The sequence below is a fragment of the Perca flavescens genome, chromosome 9, assembly GCF_004354835.1.
Source record: "Perca flavescens isolate YP-PL-M2 chromosome 9, PFLA_1.0, whole genome shotgun sequence".
Lineage (NCBI taxonomy): Eukaryota > Metazoa > Chordata > Actinopteri > Perciformes > Percidae > Perca > Perca flavescens.
In genome coordinates this window covers 24850549-24865565 of record NC_041339.1, presented here as the reverse complement: position 1 = coordinate 24865565, position 15017 = coordinate 24850549, and the positions used below count along the sequence as shown (strand labels likewise).

General features: G+C 38.7%; 1 protein-coding gene across 1 annotated transcript; it reads left to right on the top strand.

Annotated features, from left to right (window-relative positions):
- Nucleotides 1-9171: 9171 nt before the first annotated feature.
- Nucleotides 9172-13449, top strand: gamt (guanidinoacetate N-methyltransferase). The gene is made up of 6 exons (XM_028587204.1): nt 9172-9496; nt 11217-11362; nt 11494-11557; nt 11861-11928; nt 12161-12271; nt 13168-13449. Exons 1-6 carry the CDS (start codon nt 9319-9321, stop codon nt 13306-13308), a joined length of 708 nt encoding a protein of 235 aa, XP_028443005.1. The 5' UTR covers nt 9172-9318; the 3' UTR covers nt 13309-13449.
- Nucleotides 13450-15017: the final 1568 nt, after the last annotated feature.

Below are 15017 nucleotides of genomic sequence, written 5' to 3'. Positions count from 1 at the left end.
GTGGCCTAGAACAAAGGTCCTAATGTGCATCCAAGCATCCAAAAACAAAGGATGTCTATTTGTATGAATGTGCACAACAAATTTCCTGCATATCTAGCCATTACATTTCTGTTGCTGATCTGAGACGATCACATGACATCCACTCTTTGGCTGAGTTAATAAAACACCAACAAGTGATAAGCAACGGTGACATTTAAATCATGATGGAGAAAACAGATCTGAAGAATGACAGTACATAAAGAAACAGTGACATTATTATTATAAGTCATGTAAATTAAAGGTCCCATGGCATGAAAATGTCACTTCATGAGGTTTTTTAACACAAATATGCATTCCCCCCGCCTGCCTCTGGTCCCCCAGTGCCTAGAAATGGCGATAGGTGTAAACCGAGCCCTTGGTATCCTGCTCTGCCTTTGAGAAAATGAAAGCTCAGATGGGCCGATCTGGAATCTTGCTCCTTATGAGGTCATAAGGAGAAAGGTTACCTCCCCTTTCTCTGCTTTGCCCGCCCAGAAAATTTGGCCCACCCATGAGAGAGAGACATCATGGCTTTCAAATGAGCAAAGTGGCAGTTGGTCAAGGCCACAAAACATTTAATGGTATTAACTGGTATTTACCAATTCAAAATGAGGTAAATAATTGAACATAACTAAGTGCATTTACCAAAGCCTACTTAAGTCCAAATTTGAGGTACATTTTATACTATTTTACACTCCATGACATTCCAGTGTTTACAGTACATCATTTTTATTTCACTACACTTATTTCACAGCTTTAATGGCTTTATACATCAACATTTTACACACAAAACAAAAGCACTTCATAAAATATAATACAATGCTATACGTTAAACTATATGCAGTTAAAAATTTGTTTCACGTCAACCAACAACTTCACCATCAAAGTCCTGCTTAAATGTTAATGCATCAATGATAATGATCCAACAATACAACAATACTGACAGGGAATCCCCCTGCATGTTGAGTACTTTTATTTTTAATACTTAAAGTATAGTTGTTGCCAGTACTTCTATACTTTTACTTAAAAAAATAATTGAATGGGTGGTATTGCTACTTTTACTTTAGTAAATAATTAAAATACCTTTTCCACCACTGAAAATGCATTATATATTGCCCTTTGTGGTTGTGAATAATCCTATTTACTTACTATACTTACTATGTTTAATAATGTTTTTCTTTTGAGTTGCAGTTATTCTTTGCTTCTGCAATGAGCTAGTTTTTCCACGAGGTTCATTAAAGTGTTATCACCAATCAACGAAATAGCCTACTCTTACAAAAATGTGCTTAAAACACTGCAGGGCTGAACCATATTGTCACATTCAAGCTTCTTATGTATAAAAATGTGCATATAAACAATAAGGCTTTAATTTTCAGAGTTAAACTGTTTTACAGGAAAACTCATATTTTTTGGGGAACGGCCCTCTAGTTTTTGAATGGTCTAACATCCTATTAAAGATGTTTTATCAAACTAACGCCTCAACATTTCCTGAAGGTTCAACAATACCTGCATTCAAGTTGTGTCAGATTTAGTGAAGAAATGTTTCCAGATAGAAAATAACATTCACATCAGCCTATATTGGTGCTAAGAAGTGGGACATTTCTTAGACTGATATATCGGAAAGTATGGCAAATAATCAGCTTCCTTCACTTGCAAGGTCTTTGAGAAAATATTTTTACATAGAAATATATTGTGAACTACTTAATATCGAAAAGAAAACTAGACCATCACAGTCGCACACATGCTGTCTTTCTACCTCTCAAAGTCAAATAGCTTAATTCATGCAATAATTATATAATTAAAAATAAAAATAGAAGTACACAGGTATCAATTTTGGAGTAGTCCCCAAGCTTATAGCTCCCAATGGGTACTAAATGTCAGAATGAGATTCACTCTCTCATTCTGTGTTCTTGTTTCTCTGTGTCTCTTTATTGCCATTTTTGAAGGACAAAATGAGGTCACACATCAGTGTGTTAAGATTTATAACAGACTCTCTCCACTGGGACTGGAGTCCATCAACACAGGGTTTTTTTCCAACTACAATGTATGTGGGGAAAACAGCTTGATCATGTTTCTCAGAGATCGGCTTGTCTGAAATAGGTCTTATGTTGTTAATAAAGAGTCAATTTTTGCAATTGACTCTTAATAAAGAGTCTTTTTTTAATCATTTTTACCTGCACTTTAATGTTTTAATTTGTTTTTTTAATTGTTTTTAACTGCTCTTTAATGTTTTATGTAAAGCACTTTGAATTGCCCTGTTGCTGAAATGTGCTATACAAATAAAGCTGCCTTGCCTTGCCTTGCCTAGAGCAGGACACAACTAAACACTAAACAAACTAGGCAAACAGACACGACACATATTACACACAGCAGTAAATTACACACCATGTCAGCAGCAAGTGTATGTTAGACAAATTAACAAGGAGATTTGCATAAGCAAAACCAATACAATGCAGAGTCAGTGGTTAGTGAGTTGAGTAGCTTTTAGTGCACTTTTCAATTTGTCTTTAAAGCCACTGATAGAGCTGCAACTCTTTATGTCGTCTGGTAGTGGGTTGGGTAAGCCAGTGAAAGTGTCACACATGACACAGATGCAATGTTTTCTAATCAGGAGGTCATATTTTTTAATTACAATCTCATGTGGACCTGTGCTACAGTTTAAATCAGCAAAAGTACACATTATGCAGAATGGCTCCTTCCAAAGTGTTATATTATTTTAGACTAGTATAAACATTCATTCATTGATGAATGTATATTATATTTATCACTAGCAAATACACATAAGAGCATTTTATTGTCTGTATAGAAGCCAATCTTTTTTATACTACCTGATAAATTAGTAGCACAGTACTGAATAATATCATATAAACATGTGTTTTTCTCATGTAAAAAGTAACTAGTAACTATATCTGTCAAATAAATGGAATAAAAAGCACAATATTTCCCTCTAAAATGTTATTGGAGTAGAAGTAAAGTAAAGTAGCAGAAAATGAAAATACTTTGGCCCAAGTAAAGTACAAGTATGTCGAAATTCTACTTAAGGGTTACTAATTGAGCAAATGTCCACCACCACAAAAGTCACAGTCTTAAATTATTTCTCAAGCACTCCACTGGCTTTGAAAAAACAAAAACAGCACCCTCTTCCTGTTGTGAGCTGCATAGTAATCCAGTAGATTTCCCTCCAAATCTGAGCCGATGGTACCAGATCCACACACCAACATGAGAACCAGTAAAATACATAGATTTGCGTACATTGTAAATGGGTCACCATGTGTTATAAACCAACAGCAGTTTGGCACAGGTCTGCTTTATTTTAGTATGACAGGGTAACACTCATTTACTCAAACACAAACACACACAAATAGCATTTTGTTTGTGGTGAAAAACTTCAACAGCAACATCTCTATATCCTTTACTCTTATAGACAATCCACAGAAAACATTCTTAATAGTTTTCACTGGGGCAAAAATCTTTAAAAACATGCACTCTGACTCTTGATAGCTGGACATTCCCTTTAGTTCGATCCTGGTGGAGAAATTCTGAGGGCAGCAGCATGTTATATGGGAAGGGGGGAAACAGCGAAAGAGCATCTGTGATGAAACTGAGCATGTGATAAAGTAACTGTGTAACACTGAGATACATGCTGCGAGAGTCTAACAAAGAGGCAGTGAGATAAACTGAAGATCTATGATAACGTTTTAGGACACTCAAAAGTATAATATAAAAAGTAATATTGGGATACCAGAAGAGATTAACATCATGTAAAGTTTAAGAGTTACTGAGTGGTCTTTGAAGGTGTTTTGAGGGTTTTCAATGAGTTCTTCAAGGAGTAAATTAATTAATTAATAAAATCAAATAAAATTGAAAGCTTTGTTTACAGTTTTAATATCAAATGTAGTTTGTCATTTTTAATTTTTTTTATTTTGTATGGTTATGTCTTTTGCCGGTCGAAAGTCCCCCTGAGGGTCTTTACAGTGGTGTGATGGGTTAGCAACTGTTTAATGTTTTGTAAGTCCTAATCATTGATTTCGCTGATATCCTTGATAGTAATTGTAACTAATATGACTGGAAACGATCCCAGTTAGGTTTCACTCTCGTCTGCCCAAGTGATTCTATAATTCAAAACCAACTTTTCCAAAGTGGGACATTTCCTGGAGCTAAACCTCATCGAAAGGGTTCTGATGGGCCATTTGGAGTCTGTGACATGACAACATTTGCGAACTGTGGTAAAAAAAAGAGTAATGGTTTATTGTTTCCTGTGTCAGGGTGCTGTGGTTGCTGCATAAATGGGAGCTTCTGTGGAAATAAGTATTCAAAGGCAGTGCAGATGAAGAGCCTCCTGTAAGAGCGGTAGGTGGATAAAAACCTGGGATTTGATGAGGACCCTCACTGAGGAGCCAGTCCCACTCAGCTTCACCTAATGGCACTGAAGTGGATGATGGGTAAGCGGGGCAGAGGGGCTGTGAAGATGAGCATATAAGCCATTTTTGACTGTTGTTCCGTCTCATTGTGAGTCATACAACACAGGAAAAATCTAAGTGACATTGAAAAATAGTGAAATTGCTGTTTATTAGAAGTTTGGGGTGCGGACTTTTCAGTCTCACTATCGTGTTTAAAGGTATAGTAAGTGATGTTAATCCAATACACTTTTAGTCAAAATCAGTGAATATCTCGTCACAGTCACCTAGTTCACTGTTTTCTGTGTGTGTAAAAAAAATGTATCTGGTATTAATACATAGCCCTGGCTGTGTAAATGGAAAACAAACAGAAAGGAGTGCAAGAGCCGCAATGTACTGTTCCAGCCAATCAGCAACAGGCAGCGACAGTTGATGCAAAGCCGGTCTACGGAAAGCCTTTCCACTCCCTATTCAGCCCCATTGTACCGAAGTTGGTTGCAGTTCCACCATAGTTCCACTGGGGGTGATCGCAGTCCAGTGCAAAATGAATGGTACTCTGTAGAGCTAGATGGCTAAATTTGTCTCTTTCACCTGATTGTCGTTGAGAAATCTCAGATTTGATTGTAGTTTTTCGAAAGTTGAATAAACGAGTACTTATATCCTTTGGATTTCTTACAGGGTGAGTCGTTGTTGCCCATAACACGCTAGCATTCTGCTAATGAATGCTGATTGGTCAGTGAAGGACTGATTACGATCGGAGATCCCGCTTGACGACATCCGAAGCAGAACCAGAACGTCAGAGTGAATATTTTGGCGTGGTCTTTAAAACATTAGCAAACCTCTTTCTAGCATGTGTATTGACAGGGGGAGCCAAACCTGTTAGCTGTGTTGTTGATGCCTTCAGGGAACAAAGGAAGCGACTCAGAGCTTGCCGTAAAGCAGTATCTCTGTATATGTGTTATGACGTCATTGGCATTTTAAAAAGCTTTTTAGAACAAAAAAGCCACTTTAAAAAAATCCAACACCCAGCATTTTATTTTCTTAGCCTCCCCTTTCGAATGCAACATTCAAATTACTAGACAAAAAATTATATCCTGAGAAAAGTGGGTTTTGAGGGGTATAGCTCCATAGAGTCCCATTCATTCTGCACTGGCCTGTGAGCGCCCCCTATACGGATCTCTGGTGGAACTGCAACCAGTTCAGAAGCCGGAAGTAAGGAGAGAGTGAAACTTCTTCTCTTATTAGAAATTCTTTGGGTGATGGTAGGGGCGGGAGGCAGCATTTGAAAGTGCAGGACAGTTATCTGTCCGTGAATCTGGGGGGCGGAGCTTATGAAGGGGGGTTGTATTTGTTTGGCAGTTGAGTTCAAATATCAACAATCTTTGCGCAGAATCACTTACTGCACCTTTAAATAAACATTTTGACACCCTAAATCAAAAATTAAATGAAATATGATCCTAATACTATTCCCATAAAGAAGGGGAATCAGGGAATTTTTGAGAACCTAAAATCCAATCATATAAGGGCTGCACTAAAAATTATTTATTATAAATTAATCTATAAATGATTTTCTAGAATAATCGATGAATTGTTTGACTCTTATTCCCTCTACACATGTGATTCAATGCGCTACATTTCTTGGCTTATCTCTGCACATTGCACATATTCTAAATACCTTACATGAACATTTGCACATTCCTTTGGCGATATTTTGCACAGCTTTTTATTTTATTTCTTTTCTTCTACGTATGATCTTTACAAATTCTATCTTTGATGTATTATTTTACATTTTCCCATTTATGATTCTTGACTTTTGTAGTACTTGTTTTTTCTTACTATGTTTATTGTTGTGCATCAAGATACCGAGGCAAATTCCTTGTGGTAAATAACCTGATTCTGATAAAATGTCAGCAAATAGCAAACAATTGGTCATCACAGTTTCCCAGAACTCATGGTGATGTCTTAAAATGTTTTGTTTGACCAACAGTTCAAAACCCATAGTTATTATGTTTATCATAGAAAAGTGAGACAAGCAGAATATTTTTACAATTTAGAAGCTTAAATCAGTGAATGTTTGCTTGCAAGTAAACAAAGAATCAATCAACTATCAAAATCCCAAATCCATCCAAAAGTCCAAACTCCGCAGTTTTGTGGACAGAGCATTCTCCAGAGCAGCTCCCAGGCTCTGGAACTCCCTCCCCCAAGTGATCCTCACCTCTGAGTCCCTCACCATCTTCCAGTCCCGCCTCAAGACCCATCTCTTCACCTCTGCCTATCCCTAGCCCCACGACCCCCTCCCTTTTCATCTGTGTCTGAATCTTGTTGTGTTTTGTTTGTTTTATTTTGTTCTGTTTTTGTGATATACCTCCCATGTAAAGCGACTTTGAGTTCATGAAAAGCGCTATATAAATTCAATTTATTATTATTATTATTAAAATAGCGGCCAATTCATTTTCTATAATCGACTAATCAATTGTTTCACTTTAAATGCTAATATTAATATTTCTTTAATTCCTATATGGAGGATATATGTTTCAGCGTGTGTTTCTAGCTCAATAACATTGTATATCCTGTTATGACTATTATACTCCTGTAACACACTTAGTTGTTAATTTTATTTATATAAAGCCATTAGGACTTAAATATCCCTGCAGGAATGTATATATGCATCAGTTGTAGAGGATTCAATATTTTTGCAGGAGTAGGAGTGGCAGTCCAAACAGCTGTGGACTTGGAACAGGTGTATTTACAAGACAGTTTGAACTACTTAACATTTAGGGCAGAAATACAAATATGTACTGTTTCTCATAAATACAGCAGCTTTTAATAAGACTAATAAAGGCTCTTATTATGCTACATGACAAGTTCATCAAGCTGCACAAATCATTTGTGCAGCTTGATGAGCTTGTCCCCCATTGTACTGAGAGTCTAGCTCTGCCCCTGGATGATGCAATAGGAGCAAATGTGTGAATTTAGATCCAGGACCTTGTTGACTTCAGCTGTTAATGCTCAGAGAGCAGAAAAAACAAAGAGCTCTCACTCTGCTTTCAGTTTCAGTTCAGTTTACTCTACACAAGAAACACCATTTTACAAGACAGTACATTCAATTCACTTGGTTGAAAAAAAAACTGTATCATTTGATTTGTAAACAATCATATATTACTTGAAATTGTTTGTCACTGAGCATTGCCTAACGTTACCACCATTAAATGGTGTGCCGGTGGAATACAAGCGGCATGCCACTCTGTTCACCGGCACAGGTCAGTGCTGCCAGGGGATCGGTTTATGCCACTGTAGCCAACCACAGTTCAAAATCCAACATGGCTGCCCCCTGTATCAACAGTTGTGAAAGCTGCAGTAACATAAAGTTATAAGCACTTCTGTCTCATTTGTGTCTCACTAAATCAGTCGTTCACACAGGCATGTCCAACTTCTATCTGTGAACGCTGTTACGCTGTTTGCATGTACAAAAAATGGCGTAATGCATTGTTATCAACTGGTTGCTAACAATAGCTAACCGGGCTAGAGCTAATGAAAACAATGAAAATCCGACTTTTAAATAGAACGCATTCAACTCGGGTATGACATCATTCCCAGTTGCGGCTTCCGAGTTCCAAGGTAAACAGAACGTGGCATTATCTTAGCATAAACACTGGAAATGGGGAAACAGCTATCCTGCACTGTCTCTGTCTACCAGCACCCCTTAAGTTTGCTTATTAACATCATTATTAACAAGTTATATCTCATTTGTTCATTTTCAATACGTGTAAAATCCACATGTTACGGTTTTAGGTGGGTTTTCTGTGCTGCTCCATTTCTAGGCCAGACACAGTGACATCCTGGAGTCGCTGGCAACCTCAATAGCATTCACACGCTACTACTGGCCAGATGTCCAATGCTTACGCAGGATAACGGAACTTGATTTGTTCAGGTCCTATCCCCTGACCAGCTATCCTAACCTTAACTACTCAAGGTCAATGCCTAGCCCCTACCAATCGGGCTGATTGGTAGGGCTAGCCTAGAAATCTAGACGCACCCTAGCGGCAGCAAATGTAATTTGCAGCAAGGGTCAGTGGCCGCGACTCTGAAAGACTTGGAGTTAAGCTTTTTCTTTGAGAAAAGAACAAAAAGCGGCACTGAAGTCATTCTTAAAAAAGGAAGATGTGTTTGGAGTTTTGCCGACCGGATACGGCAAAAGTGTCCTCAGCAAACTGTTATTTTGCTGTAATGTTAAATGACGTCGGGCGCTTATCCGCTGACTTGAAGTTTTTCAACTCGAGGCTTTAGGGGTGCTCCTGCAAAAATGCGAGGTGTATGGACTGGAAAAACCAGAGGCGCCCAGCAACGCAAAAGCAGAAAAATGTTCAATCTCATTTAAAACAATTACAACATGCCACCCCCAGGCAGCTGCTAACGTGCTCGGTCTGTTGAAGGCCTAAAACTGCTGTGCATTGAACAATGCAGTTGTTTTAAACAAGTAGCCTATCATATAAACAGCAGAAAAGAATAGAGCAGCTTCATATCAGGCTTAACTGAGCACACTTGGGAACCATGGTAACGTGTTTATGCTGCTTATTAGTTTGACAGGTTCAGAAGAAAGTTCAAAACATCCAAATCCAAAGGAATGGCACTTTCCTGAACACTGAGCAACTTAAAGTTTGCAGCGCTAAAGTGAGCCAGTTATTTACCGCGGAGTGAACCATCCTCTCTACACAGGATCTTGGACGCCTTCTTCCCTCCTCTGGGAATGTGAGCCTTTGACCCGTAGTGAAACTCCAACGGTGTCAGCAGTTCTGAGCCCGATATAAACCGCCGCCTGCTGCCTTTCGCCCCCTCTTCTGTGTGTAGACACAGTCTACCAAACCGTTCACCAGAACTAAACAACCATCACTACCAAAACAAAATGAGCACCGCTGCTCAGCCCATATTCAGCAAGGGAGAGAACTGCAAGGCCTCCTGGCACGACGCTAGCGCCGGGTACAATGAGACGGACACACACCTGGAGATCATGGGCAAACCCGTGATGGAACGCTGGGAGACCCCGTACATGCACTCACTATCGACCGTTGCAGCCTCAAAAGGTAAAACTCGAACCTCACATCAGGAAAGCGAAGGCTAGTAAGTCCGATAATGGACTCCTGCCCCAAAAATAGCTGTTTTGAGAGGGTGATTTACGAACTTGTAACAACAAGTTAATATCATAAATTATAGATATTAGTTTTGTAAAAAGGTATTTGCCATTCATATGTTACTATATCATTTAAAATGTAGCTGTCAGGTGAATATAATCACAGAAAACAAGTACACGTTCTCAGTAAGCTATGTATTAGCTAAATCAGCACACTACATGCACACTGTTGCTTGAGTGGAGTGGGGTAAAAAAACAAATAAAAACACATTTGAATCACACAAAATTAATTATTATTGTCATACATTTACCTTTTGGAAAACAAAACATCTAACCTTTTCATTTATAAAAGTGTTAACAGTCGTGTTTTGATTTATTTTTCGATATTTAAAATGGTGTGATAATGTACTAAGCACCAGGGTAATTTTGTACACAGATTTGAGCCTTTTCCTTAATTTTTTTGAGGACACGTGTGAGAGTGCTTGCATGGTGCTCAGTGCTCTGTGAGTACAGCAGCTGTTTTCTCTACTCATGGGAATGGCCACAAAGTCTGCAGGAGGGGAACAGGCTCATCTGTCCTGAGCTTTATGTGAAAATAGACTGTTCCACACACCGCAGACATGTGGGAAGGCCTTTTAGCGTAGTATGTAGTTTAATTGAGAATTTTTGACACTGAATATGCATTTCTCACCATAATGTTGTCCACTAATCTGCATTATTTCTGCAAGTATATTCCATCTAAGATGCATTCTGGCCATTCAAAATATATTTGGATAATAGCCTACTTAATTGCAAGTTTTGAATGATTGATTAATTTAATGATTCTTCAAAACCAACATGCAAACCCCACTAATAAAAAGACATTTTAAGACATTTAAAGCAGTGCACAGTTTGCACTTTTTTATTTTTATCACATAAAAAAATGTTTGCCTGCCATTACATTCAGAAATTGTGAAAATTGTATTTCATGTAGAGGATGTAGAAACAATTTCGCATATTTTTCAAGTGTCTCTGTTGACTTGTGAAAATGTGAATGTTACACTGAGTGGCCGATTAAAGGTTAAGAAAATCATCACGAAGGGGTCAAGGAACAACAAATAGCCTTTACCCCTCTATTAATAGATACATATTCTGAAAGGAAATGAAACCCTTGGGCCTTCGGTCCACCACGTTACAACCATACAGTCTATGGTTACAACTTACTGGCTTTCCCTCGACACCCAACAGAGAGAGAAACCTTAAACTACAAAAATCACAGAGTATGGTCCTGCTACTCCATGAGAGCAATGGCTCAAAAATTATTGAGCTCCAACAACCCCCCTTATTAGAGGTACACGTGGAACCCAAATGAGTTTGGTGTTTTATTAGTTATGACACATTGCAGAGAGACAGGTTTGCATGGCTGAAGTTAAACCCCAAATGTTGTAGTGACATAGTATGCACATTAGACCACTGGTCAACAGAATGCCTGAGAATCAACTTTCAATGGAAAATGAATGCCACAGTGCTCATAGACATTCAGAAGTTGTACCTATTTGTCAGAAAAGCAGGGAAATACACAGTATCACAGCACCCAAGCTTTCCAAGGACATTTCTAATAAACATCCTCTCTTGGAGCCGCTGGAAAGCTTCAGTAGATTTACATTTTCTGTTTGTTGTGTTCTGTCTGGTAGGCGGTCGGGTTCTGGAGATCGGTTTTGGCATGGCCATCGCCGCCACTAAGGTTGAGTCTTTCCCCATCGAGGAGCACTGGATCATTGAGTGCAACGACGGTGTCTTTGCCAGACTGGAGAATTGGGCCAAGTCTCAGCCACATAAGGTCAGTAGACCCAATCGCCAATATTATCTGCCAGTGTTGGTTCATCACAGATGTGTTTGTTGCACTGCATGCTTGCACATCTAGTTAACCGTTACTGTCCTTAAAGATGAGTGATGTTTCTGTTGCTGCAGGTCGTCCCTCTGAAGGGCCTTTGGGAGAACGTTGTTCCCACACTTCCAGATAACCACTTTGATGGTGAGAAATGAGTGGGGTATCAGTAACCACATCAGGAAAAAACATTACTGAACTTTGGTTTGGCCACTCAGTTTAAGTTATTGATTGTTGAAAGTCAGTGTTAGGATGCATAATCCACTCAAGGGTCCTCCAAACTTCATCCACTGAGGTCTGAGAACTCCTGTTTGATAAACACACTCTGAGACCATGTCCCATTTTACTTACTTGATGGATAAAAAGCTATTAAGAAGCAATTTTAAAAAAAAAAGCAGAAAACTGAATAATTGCCTTGTATGCACTCTGCTAACTGTGTTCCTCTCTCAGGTATCCTGTATGACACATACCCTTTGTCAGAAGAGACATGGCACACTCACCAGTTTGACTTCATTAAGGTATGTAGTTAAAATCCACATGAAACACCACAGTAAGTTACACAAAGCCCTAAAAAGATACAAATTCTGAAGGAGGACAATTGCTGGATTCTTGGAATTGTTTGCATGAAATATGTATGTAAGATACTGAGTAATAGTACACACTGTAGAGTGTGCAACCCACATAGGCGGAGTCCTTGGCAGTGGCCCAGGTTCGAAAGGACTGTTTGATTTGGTCTGTGTGTCTCTGCAGGGTCACGCTCACAGGATGTTGAAGTCTGGCGGGGTCCTCACCTACTGCAACCTGACCTCCTGGGGCGAGCTACTCAAGACCAAATACGACAACATTGAGAAGATGTTTGAGGTTGGTCACCTTCATTACCTCAAGTAGGGTTATATGAAGTACTTATCCATAGTCAGTCTTTAACCTACAGTAGACGGTGGTCAGCATGCCCCCAGTTTGGAGGAGAACTAAGTAATGTACTGCTGTGGATGGGGGCAGCAGCAACTAGCATATTACCAACCTAAAGTGTACACTATATTTAGAATATTTTTAAACTGCTTTACCTTACCCCAGACATCCCTTTTTTGTCAGGGAAGTGAAGCCAGTATTTTAATCTACAGTATGCTTGCTTCGCAGCCACCAGACTCCTTTGACAAAAACAGTAATTTTAGCTTGCAGAACAAAGGAGCTGCCTCAATCGGTTAGTTTATTTGTTCTATTGTGTTACCTTGGTGAAGCCAAACTAACCCTTTTAAAACACCAAAATCACAAACTAACCTATTTAGGCATCGGTAGACAAGCCTGTTCTGCAAGGTAAAATGACTATTTTTGTCAAAAGAGTCTGGTGGTTTTGAAGTTTTATATTAATGTTTAATATGTTTGTTTGTTTATGTATGCACCGTTCACCAAGGCAAATTCCACATGAGTGTACTTATTGTGGCAATAAAACCGTTTCTAATTCTGATGAGTTCAGGTTATAATAGTCATAATACATTTCAGTACTTATAGGCTCTGTACGTGTGAATCAACATGTGTCCACAGAGTGTGAATGTCCTTCCTGGCCTGGAACGTGTGTTTCAACAGGACTGTCTAGACTTTAGTGTTGATATTTAACCATGTAGAACAGCGCTGAGTGTAACCTGCATTACATGTTGTGATAATTTCAAGGTTAGCAATAAACAGGATCTGGCTGAAGGGCCTGATAAAGCCACCGAGCCGCCTCACACTGACCAGCTCTGTCTGTTAATGATTTTCAGGAGACCCAGGTGCCTCATCTGCTCCAAGCCGGCTTCAAGAGGGAGAAGATTAGCACCACCACCATGGACATTTCACCACCCACCGAATGCAAATACTATTCCTTCAATAAGATGATCACTCCCACCATCGTCAAGGAGTAAAGTTTCAAGATGCTGCTGCAACCTTTTTTCTTAATTTTTTTAACGGTAATGTGCCTTTTCATCTGACCATCCTGACCTCCTCACTCTGTTTATTTCAAGGTCTGCAATAATTCAATAAACTCAAGTCCATCCCAACTCAGATTACAGGTTCTAGTAATTGTTATACATTTATTGTAGCATTAGTTCTTTTACCTCTGTGGTTTTAATTTAAAAATGTCAAGCTATTTACAGACTAACTACTTGATTTGAGTTGAAGTTTTGTTGTTCAGGGTGGTTGTGTAGCTGCAGACTGTTCTTTATCAATCCATTGATACATTTTACTCTTCACAGCAGCAAATATGTGAAACAACAGCAGACTGAAACCACCAAAAATGCATACACAGCCGACTGAGCCTCATTGGTTTTAGGTCTTAAATCACCCAGTATCCTTCTTGTCACACATTTAGCAATTTTAGACCAAGCAGTAAATATATCACGGCATTCTTAAATGTTTAGTTTGTCATGAACTTCAGAAAGTCTTCTCTACTCTGTGTTAAACACTCCAGACGGTTATTCATGTAGGAAGTTGTCTATGAAATACGAAATCAATGAATAATTGCTTAATGGCCTGTAGGTCAAGAGCAATGGATAACAGTGTTATATTATTCTGTTTTCATCACTAACGAATACAAGTAAGAGCATTTTAATGTTGTAGTTCTTCAGTGTGGAGCAAATTTTAGATTGTTTTATTTATTTATTTGACAGGGACAATGCAAAGCTCCTTAGCAGTACCAGAGTTAGCTATAAACTAATTTTCATCTACAGTCCCTGGGCAGGAAACGGAGAATAACATCTCTCTCAGAAGGGAAACCTAACACTGGAGTATATGGATACATAGTTTACTACTGGGAAGATTGGTAGCACAGTACTACATCATATATAAGCATATGTGTTTTTTATGTAAAAGTAACCGCTTTAATTTTACCTAAGTTACAATACAGCTGTAAAGTGAGGTTAAGTTTATTGAAAATATGCATAATGTACTCTTGTCATGGACCTTTAATGTGTTCTGCTATTAAATAGTCCACTGAAATGGACACAGAGTTCAGCACACAGTGTGTTTTAATTTACAGTTGTAGATAAGATAACAGTGCATGTTATCTGAACCACCACCTGGCAAAGACACATTAATCATTAGATGTATGGGTGATGCAACACCAGGCTGCAGTCAGCTGGGAATCTACAGCAGCTGGAAGATCTCAGATCTGAATCAGGAGCAGATAACGGTTATATTTTAAGAAGTTAAGTCAACAGTCTTATACAGAGAAACACTTCTCGTAGCTAAGAGTGCAAGACCTATCCAAATCAAATCTAGTTATAGCTTCTCAAATGTGAAGATTTACTTATTTGGTAGTAAACTGAATATCTTTAAGGTTTTATACTGAGGTTCTCCTGACAAAAGACAAATACCCACTCAGTGCTTTATCAAAGTCTTTCAGTAAACTGGCTGCTCTCTCCATGTTAAGCAAGTCTCGGTAATCCTCCAGCCATGACTCCTTTCAGAAGCAAGCTGGCTTTTGTTCTGGTTCTTTCCAGTTGAGAAGTATCAATCTTAACTGAGAGGCAACCTAATGCCCAAAGGTATGTAATCATTGGACTAGTTATATTGTCAGGTTTTTTACCCAGAATGCATACAAGATAGGGGAAGCTCAACATCAAAACGCTCTGTC